This window comes from Portunus trituberculatus, chromosome 39 (assembly GCF_017591435.1).
Source record: "Portunus trituberculatus isolate SZX2019 chromosome 39, ASM1759143v1, whole genome shotgun sequence".
Taxonomy (NCBI): Eukaryota; Metazoa; Arthropoda; class Malacostraca; order Decapoda; family Portunidae; genus Portunus; species Portunus trituberculatus.
In genome coordinates this window covers 5,898,895-5,908,646 of record NC_059293.1, presented here as the reverse complement: position 1 = coordinate 5,908,646, position 9,752 = coordinate 5,898,895, and the positions used below count along the sequence as shown (strand labels likewise).

The window sequence follows — 9,752 nt, the reverse complement described above, 5'->3', positions numbered from 1 at the left end:
TACAGACAGGTCAGGGATGATTTGAGTAAGGTTATAAAAAAAGTAAAAGGCAGGCAGAGATAAAACTAGCTAGAGCTGGGAGTAAAGATCCCAAAAATTATATAGTTATTACAAGGTCAGTGATAAAAGAAATAAGGATAGGATTGGACCACTCAGAAAAGATGGTGTAGTAGTGGATCAAAATGAAGACATAGTAGAATTATTGAATGAACAATTTTCTTCAGTATTTACTAGGAAAGAATAGGAAATCCTGTTACAAACAGTGCGACGAGTAGTTTAAGAGCTTTAGAAAATATTGATATAAAACCGGGAATTATTAGGAAATTTATTCTTGAACTAGACGATAGGAAAGCTAGTGGTCCTGATGAGCTACATGCCAGAGTACTTAGGGAGGGTGTAGACAGTATTTCTGAAGCACTTAAGTTAATCTTTGAAAGATCACTTAGGTTTGCTGAGATACCTCAGGACTGGAAGTTAGCTAATGTTACTCCAATATTTAAAAAGGTAGGAAGGATGATGCGAATAATTATAGACCGATCAGTTTAACTAGTATAGTATGTAAGATACTAGAGAAAATCATTAAGGGTAGTATTTGGGAGCATTTAAATGAGAATAGATTAATTAGAGATACCCAACATGGCTTTAGATCAGGGAGGTCCTGTCTTACAAATTTGCTCGATATCTTAGAATATATTACCAAGGAGTTAGATGATGGAAATAGCATAGATGTTATATATCTAGATTTTAGCAAGGCGTTTGATAAGGTACCGCATAGGAGGCTAGTGTACAAATTGAGACTACATGGGATAGGGGTAGGTTAGTTGATTGGATTAGTGAATGGCTTTCTGATAGGAAACAGAGAGTAGTATTAAATGGGGCAATGTCTGAGTGGAAGGAAGTGGTTAGTGGGGTACCCCAAGGATCAGTGCTAGGACCTCTTCTTTTCTTGGTGTACATTAACGATTTAGATATAGGAATTAGTAGCAAAGTATCAAAGTTTGCAGATGATACTAAGATAGCATGTGCAGTACAGGGTGAAAAGGACAATTACAGAATACAACGAGACCTGGACAGGCTGATAGCATGGGCAGACAGGTGGCAGATGGAGTTTAATTCTAAAAGTGTCAGGTTATGCATTTAGGTAAAGACAACACAAACTTTAACTATGAGATGGAGGGATGTTGGCTAGAGGCAGTAGAGGAAGGAAAGGATTTAGGAGTAGTGATAGACAGGACTATGAAATTTTCAAAGCAATGTTTAGAAGCAAGAAATAGGGCAAATAGGATCCTGGGTTTTATAAATAGAAATGTTAGTTATAAAAGTAAGGAAGTGGTGCGTAGCTTATATAATTCCTATGTTAGGCCCCATTTAGAGTATTGCATACAGGCCTGGTCACCCCACTATAGGCAGGATATCAACATGTTAGAAGCAGTTCAGAGAAGAGCAACTAGGATGATACCAGCATTAAAGCGCCTGGAGTATAGAGATAGATTAAAGGAATTAAACATGTTTTCATTTGAGAGGAGATGTATAAGAGGGATATGATAGAGTTATTTAAAATGTTCTCAGATACAAACTACATAGATGTGAGATCTTTCTTTACCTTAGAGGAGGAAATAGGACTAGAAATCATGGCAGGAAGATTAGAAAGCAAGGCTGCAGGTTAGATATAAGAAAATATTTCTTTAGTCATAGAGTGGTAGACTTCTGGAATGCATTGCCAGAGACGGTTGTAAATAGCACTAGTTTGACAATGTTTAAAAACAGATTAGATAAGCACTTAAATTTATTAGATTTATAATTATGTATAGCACTGCATGATAGTTTTTATAAGAAATTTACTATAGTTAAACAAGACATGATCCCCATGTATGGGGACCACAAATTGTAGAGGATTTCGCTGCAGGACTTACCCCTGTTAATGGGCCAAATATTTAGAATTAGTATATAATGTAATGTGTACTTGTAAGTGTATCTTTAAGTACTGATGACGAGGTCGCTGTGCGACAGATACAGGATAACCTAGATGGGCCCTGGTGGCCCTTTGTTATCCTATTATTTATGTTATGTTATGTTATGTTATGAAGTAAAATGGTCGTCCATATCAGCAATTGAGCGGTCTGGGAGAAAACTTAAGATAAAGTTACAAGGATGAGGCAAGACTATATCAAAAGCTACTGATATTTCTAAGGCAAGAGCAAAGGTTTCGACAAAATCTCTCAAAGAGAAGTACCAAAACACACTAAGAAAAGTCAGTAGCGCGGCTCTAACGGAAACCATACTGACTATCAGATAGAATATTGTGAAGTGTCAGATGTTTAGGAATCTTCTTATTCAAGATATAATTAAAGATTTTTGGCAAGAAAGAGATTTAAACCATAGGTTGGTAGTTTGAGGTAATAGAAAGCTCATTCTTTTTAGGAACAGTCCGAACTTAAGCAAACTTTCAACAAGAAGGAAAGGTAGAAATCGATAGACAGGGTTCGGCTAGGCAAGATGTAAGCACGGAGACTCACTTTTTGTGAACAATTAGAGACACCCTCTCAGGTCCATAATCCCTCCAAGGATTTACGCTAGCGAGGGTATGGAAAAAATCATTGCAAAGAATTTTCAATGAACGCATGAAATAGTCAAATGGAGGAGGAGAGGGAGGAACAAGCCAAGAATCATCTAGAATTATTAGCAAAGGTTTGAAAAGAAATTTCTGCTTTAGAGATTGTTGTGATGGCAGTGGTACATCAGAAAGAAAGAAAGGAGGAAAATATGAAGAAATAAAGTTACTGGAGATCCTTTTTGCCAGATACCAGAAGTGTCGAGGGGCGTTGTATATATGTAGACAGGCAACGGGGATGAGGCCCGGCCGTTCCAGAGCTGTTTATCTGCTGGCGGCGAGGACTTTGAGCGCCACAAATAGGGCGCAGGCGAGGGACAGCCGCTCCTAGAACACCGAAGGGTAAACGTAGGAGGCAGGAGAACGGGCAAGGACAGCTTTTAGGTGCCGCTGGAATGTTTCCATGCTTCGCAGGGACGCTTCCACCAAGGCAAGGCGAGTGGTCTACTGTTGTAGAAGCGACGCTATATCGGCCTCATGCACCCTGTCGACAAGCGCTGAATACTCTGCAATAAAGAGGGCCTGTAGGACTGTCGCCAGCTGAATTCACTCTAGATGATGCAGGTGGTTGGTATGGCAATGGCGAGACTTCTCCTCGGAGAGCTTGAAGCCTGCTGCCTTATAAAGTTTCGACAACCGCGCCAGGAGAGGTGTGGAATTGAGCGCTGAGAAGCAGGCCGCCCAAAGGTGACATTGGAGAATGTCTACAAAGATACAGGGGATAAGGGATATTACCTACGAAGCGATATTTAAAAAGATAAAATTTGCATTCCTTAGAGATACATATATTAAGAAGGGATATGGTGGAAGTATTTAAGTGGTATAGGGGTTGCAACAAAGGGGACATGAGCAAAGTTCATAGAATCAGTAACCAAGATAGAACTATGAATAATGGGTTTAAGCTTGAAAAATTCAAGTTTAGGAAATCAAAAAGGCATACGTTGGGGGGGGATCGCGTCGCCTCGCCTACCATATGGCGCCACTTCAGCCGATCACGCCTCGCAAGTCTCCATGCAAGCTCTCTTCCCATTTCAAGTAACTCCGAGCAGGAGGTAATGACTTGCAGCAGCAGTGAGTTTTGTGGACGTCCCCTTGTCATCCTCCATGCTGGGTTATCTCTTTCAGAGACAACCTGATATTCAGCATCGGCTTCCGGGTATCATGCCACATGTCCGTATAGTCGCACTTAGCATTAACGGAATATGCTGGTAATCGGCCTCGAATAAGTCTCACAGCGCAATCGCTGATTTGACACAAATCATACTAGTGTTACCCCCATGATCCTGCGAAGGCATCTAATACAAAAGACATCAATTCTGTGTTCAGTGTCCATGTCTCACAACCGTAAAGTAAGACACAGATCACCAGCGACTTGAAGATCCGAATCTTTGTCTGTCTGCACAGGTACTGACAACGCCAAATACTCGTGTTGAGTGAATCCATAGCGCCGTGGGTCAGGCCAATCCACCGTACAACTTCCTGGCTTGACCCACCATCGTTACGCATTGCACTACCAAGGTGTGTGAAATTTTCCGTGATTTTAATGTCCTCACCATACATCCAGTAAGCTTCCAAACACCTGAACCTTGGTCTTGGTCCAGAAAATTTGAGACCCAGGGGCTTCGCCTCCTCGTGCAGTGCCTCTAAAGCCATTACCAGAACCTTCAGTGATTCAGCAAAGATTACTGCATCAATGGCAAAAATAAAATCTGTAATTTCAGTATTACCGACAGATGCTCCACAATTACTTTGGTCTACAACTTTACCTAGTATCCAGTCCAAGCAAATGTTGTAAAGTGAAGGAGCAATCATGCTTCCCTGCCTCACCCTCATAATCAAAGGGAAGAAGATGGACACGCCCCATCCACACTTCACAGCACTCACAGTCCCTGATTAGAGGCCAGTTAATAATCCAATAATCCTTGCAGAAATCCCGCAGAGACGCAGAAGATCCCAGAATGTCTCTCGATGCACTGAGTCAAACGCCTTCCTGAGATATAGGCTGCAAGCATCCTTTGTTGAAACTCACGTCAACTTCAACCACTATGCGAAGTGCTAGGACCCGGTCAGTTTTTTACTTACTGGGTGTGAACTCGGACTCTTCATGTCTCTGGTATTCCAGCAAGAGACTGCTGATGCGCATCAACAGCAAATGGGCAACCACCTTGCCACGCTGAGCATTGTTATACCGCGGTAGTTGTTGCAGTCCTGATGGTCCCCTTTCCCTTTCCGGATAGTGATCACCAATCCCTTTTCCCAGTCAGGGGGAATGGTACCTGGATGCCATACAACAGTCAAGACAGCATGCAACCCACTGATCATGCCCCCCCCCCCGGTTTTAAGCAACTCCGCACTGATGTTACAGATGTCAGCTGCCTTTCTACCCCTCAACTTTGCCACAGCCTCTGTGACATCATCAATGGAGAGAGGAGTTTCATAAATGGGTGGATCAGCATCCAGCATCTGTAATTCTGCAGTTTGGAGCTGTCAGCTTGGAGGATCCACCGTGAACAGCTGCTGAAAGTACTTAGCCCAACGACCCATCTGCCCCTCTGTGTCCGATACGAAGCAGTCATCTGCTGTTTGGATAGCGCTCCCATGAAAAGTAGACTTGGAGCGGAGTTTGTCCAGAGTTCGATAGACAGGTCGGAGGTCATTAGCATTTAAATGACACTCTATATCCTCAGCGAGGCCCCTGACATATCTCTTCATGTCTCTTCTGAGGAGAGCTCTAGTTCTACGTGACAGAGCCCTGCACTGGTCGCAGTTCCCAGAAAGTGTGCAGCGCGACTCTCCTCAGTACAGTCCAGTGTCGCTACCGAGACGAAGCCACTCCGTTACCTTGGGCGCTCCCATACGCATTCATTTTCAGCCTCAAGAGTCTCGCGTTTGAACGTATCCCATAGCTCTACCTCAATAGTGTCGAGTACTCCAAACTGAATAGAGACTGTTACTGCATACTCCTCGGCACATTTCAAGTCCTTCAGTTTCTCAAGATGAAACACAGTGTGGTCACATCTTGGAGGCTTTCTGGACTGTGCATGCAGCTTTAGTGTAGCAACAACAAGCCTGTGATCAGTCGCAAAGAACTCGACACTCCAAAAACCTTGCAGTTCTGAAAGATCCTCCAATGAGTACTAACAAGGATATGGCCGATCTTCGCTACCCTTCCGGCATTGTTATACCAAGTCCAGCGGTGCAGAGCTGGTCTCTGATATCTAGAACCTGCAATTCTTAACCATCTGGATCTTGCAAGATTCAGAAGGAAACAGTTATTGTCGTTCCTGTTACCAGAGCAATGGGGACCAACATATAACTCGTAGCCAGCTCTTTCAGTGCCATTGACAGCATTAACGTCGCCCAAGACAATAAGTGCATCACGACAGGGACACTGGTCCAGTACAGAGTCGAGTTTGACGTAGAACATCTCCTTCTCTTTAGTTTCACACATCTCGGTAGGAGCATATACTGCAACAACAGACATGAATCCTACATTGTAGATCAGCTTCAGTCGCATTATACTTTCATCAACCAGAATAACCTCTACATCTGACGGCTGCAGTCTGCTGGAGACGCCTATGACTACCCCATTGACATGGTAAACATTGCTTATGCCGGACTTATAATAAGTAAAACCATTGCTACTGGTCTCGCCACTGACAGGCCTCCTTGTCTCAGAGACTCCCACTATATTCTCCCTCAGCCTACTGAGCTCATTCAATACATGAGGCAGTCTTTGATCCTCTGAGAGGCTCAGGATTTTCCAGGAGCATACACGTAGAACTTTCCAGAAGTTTATCCAAAGGAATTGTCCGACAGGCAGGCGCCATGTCTGCAACCCTACCAGCACCGCAAAGTTAAAAATAGGGCAGGGATCCTCCTCTCAAGACACAGGTATCTCGCAAGCTTTCACCTGCATTCATCATACGGGTAGGCAAGCCGGTGGCTTGGCACCTGAGGGGCTTGCACGGTCGGACCCCCAGCAGAACCGGATCAGGATCGTGGCTAGAGGCTCGCCAGAGCCTAAAGCCTCGACCCCGACATTTACATCTAATTCTGGTAGTGAATGTGAACTTTTTTTACAGGGAGGGGTTGTAAGCTCCACCCCAACCAGCTATGTCAGCCATGGGCAGGGACACTGGTATCCCTGAGGGTAAAAACCCTGGCTGCCCACGAAAGGACATAAAGGGAGGCAAAGACAGCAGAAACAGAAGGGTACTGAACTATGAGAGGCAGAAAGCACTCACTCCTCACTTAGACAGAATCCGGCTCTCTAACAGAACCGTTGATCAATGGAACGGAAAAAGTAATCATGTTATAAGTATTGAGTCAATTGAGAGCTTTGAAAAAAGATTACATTAATTTTTGAATGAGGATGATAGATGTGGATGGAATTAAGTGGCTTTGCTCATACAGGGATTTCCAGGCCTGACAGCCTCTTATTTTTTATGATCTTATTTTCTAAAGGCGCCATGAGGGCAGAAATGACGGCTGCATACCTGTTTGCCTTCGGAGTACGGGCCAGGACACATGAAAGAAGGGCGGCGATCTCGGGTAGAAGAGCCTGGCCCACGGTGTGATACCGCTGCGGATCGGACAGGTCAGTTGCTGCCCACACAGTCTTGAGGTACAGGTACCATGCAGCGATTAGTCATGCCGTAAGAAAAGGGTAGCACACGAAGCATGCCTTCATAGCATCATAGCATGTTCACTGATTTGCTCCATTGTGTGTCAAGGCCAACTTTGGGGCAACAAATATAGAGTTCACTCTAGGGAGGATCCGAATGGAAACACGAGGAGTGCTCATTAATATTTATATGCAATGGTAGGGGCTGACGTGACGGGCGAGACAGGTGTGTGTGTGTGTGTGTGTGTGTGTGTGTGTGTGTGTGTGTGTGTGTGTGTGTGTGTGTGTGTGTGTGTGTGTGTGTGTGTGTAATTTCACCACCACGGTGTCCTGCTGGTCACCCAGCCAGTCTTCTAATATTATATATATATATATATATATATATATATATATATATATATATATATATATATATATATATATATATATATATATATATATATATATATATATATATATATATATATATATATATATATATATATATATATATATATATATATATATATATATATATATATATATATATATATATATATATATATATATATATATATATATATATATATATATATATATATATCCTCATAGGAGGAGGTAGTAGACACCTACCGAAACAATAACTTACTCCCAATGAGATCTAATAGCACTAGTTCAGAAGGTGCTGTGAACCTTCCATTAAAGCTAGTTGTGATCTCGTTGAATGTTTCCCTTTGTGTCTCACAACTCAAGGGGGTAGTCACAGCCTACCCTCTAAAGACAGCTCTCCTTCTTCACACAAAACTATATGCACTTACCACACATACACCCTTCACTCCAAATCAAAATTTAAAAGAAAATGGGATCCAAAATAAACAACGCCTCGGAGTCCCCTCTGGGAGGGACCAAAATGTCCCCAGCTCGGACACCTCTCCTGTTGAAGACCACAAATGCCTTGACACCTCCCTCAACTTTTCTACATTAACTTCTGCAACATTCGCGGTCTTAGATCTAATTTTCAATCTGTGGAACACCACCTCTCCTCTACTAAACCTCATCTTCTTTTCCTCACCGAAACACAGCTGTCTGAGGCAACTGACAGTAGCCCTTCTCTGTTCCCTCCTACTTTCTCTATTCTCATTTTCATTCCAAAGCTGGATGTTGCGTCTATGTACGCAATGACTTAACTTGCTCTCGTACCCACGCTCTTGAGTCTTCCGAATTTTCCACCATCTGGCTACGACTTAACAGTCACTCTCAAACTAAATTCATCTGTGCTGTTTATCTCTCCCTAACTCTTCTGACTATAGTAATTTCTTCGACTACTTAACTTCTAAAGTGGAGCACATTCTGTCCCTCTACCCTTTCGCTGAGATTTCCATTCTTGGAGATTTCAATGTTCACCACCAGCTTTGGCTTTCCTCTCCCTTCACTGACCACCCTGGTGAACTAGCCTTCAACTTTGCTGTCCTCCATGACCTAGAGCAACTGGTGCAGCACCCTACTCGTATTCCTGACCGTCTTGGAGACACACCCAACATTCTTGATCTCTTCCTCACCTCTAACCCTTCTGCTTATGCTGTCACCCTTTCATCTCCGTTGGGCTCCTTCGATCATAATCTCATTTCTGTATCTTATCCTATTTTTCCAATCCCTCCGCAGGATCCCCCAGAGCGAAGGTACCTCTGGCGTTTTGGCTCTGCCAGTTGGGGGGACCTGAGGAGGTATTATGCTGAATTTCCCTGGAATGATTATTGCTTCCGTGTCAGAGACCCATCTCTTTGTGCTGAACGCATAACAGAGATGTTAGTATCTGGCATGGAGGCGTACATTCCTCATTATTTTTCTCAACCTAAACCTTCTAAACCTTGGTTTAACTCAGCCTGTTCTCGTGCTATACATAGTAGAGAGGTTGCCCACAAAAGGTACTTGAGCTTTCCATCTCCTGAATCTCATGCACTTTATATCTCTGTCCGGAATCATGCCAAGTCTGTTCTTCAACTTGCCAAACACTCTTTCATAAATAGGAAATGTCAAAATCTTTCAAACTCAAACTCTCCTCGTGACTTCTGGCATCTAGCCAAAAATATCTCAAATAACTTCACTTCTTCATCTTTCCCTCCTTTATTTCATCATGACGGCACCACTGCCATCTCTTCTGTCTCTAAAGCTGAACTCTTTTCTCAAACCTTTCCTCACAACTCCACCTTGGACGATTCTAGGCTTGTCCCTCCCTCTCCTCCTCCCTCTGACTATTTCATGTCTACAATCAAAATTCTTTGTAATGATGTTTTCCATGCCCTTGCTGGCCATGCCCTTGCTGGCCTAAACCCTCGGAAGGCTTATGGACCTGATGGGGTCCCTCCTATTGTTCTCAAAAACTGTGCTTCTGTGCTGGCACCTTGCCTGGCCAAACTCTTCCAAATTTGTCTATCGACTTCTACCTTTCCTTCCTGCTGGAAGTTCGCCTACATTCAGCCTGTTCCTAAAAAGGGTGACCGTTCTAACCCCTCAAACTACCGTCCTATAGCTTTA

The 9,752-nt window shown here is 43.3% G+C and overlaps 1 protein-coding gene across 1 annotated transcript; it reads right to left on the bottom strand.

Annotated features, from left to right (window-relative positions):
• Positions 1 to 5,098: 5,098 nt before the first annotated feature.
• On the bottom strand, positions 5,099 to 6,534 carry LOC123515575. The gene is made up of 4 exons (XM_045274316.1): positions 6,525 to 6,534; positions 5,754 to 6,355; positions 5,453 to 5,601; positions 5,099 to 5,348 (listed from the first exon to the last, which is right to left on the bottom strand). Exons 1-4 carry the CDS (start codon positions 6,532 to 6,534, stop codon positions 5,099 to 5,101), a joined length of 1,011 nt encoding a protein of 336 aa, XP_045130251.1.
• Between the last annotated feature and the right edge of the window lie 3,218 nt (positions 6,535 to 9,752).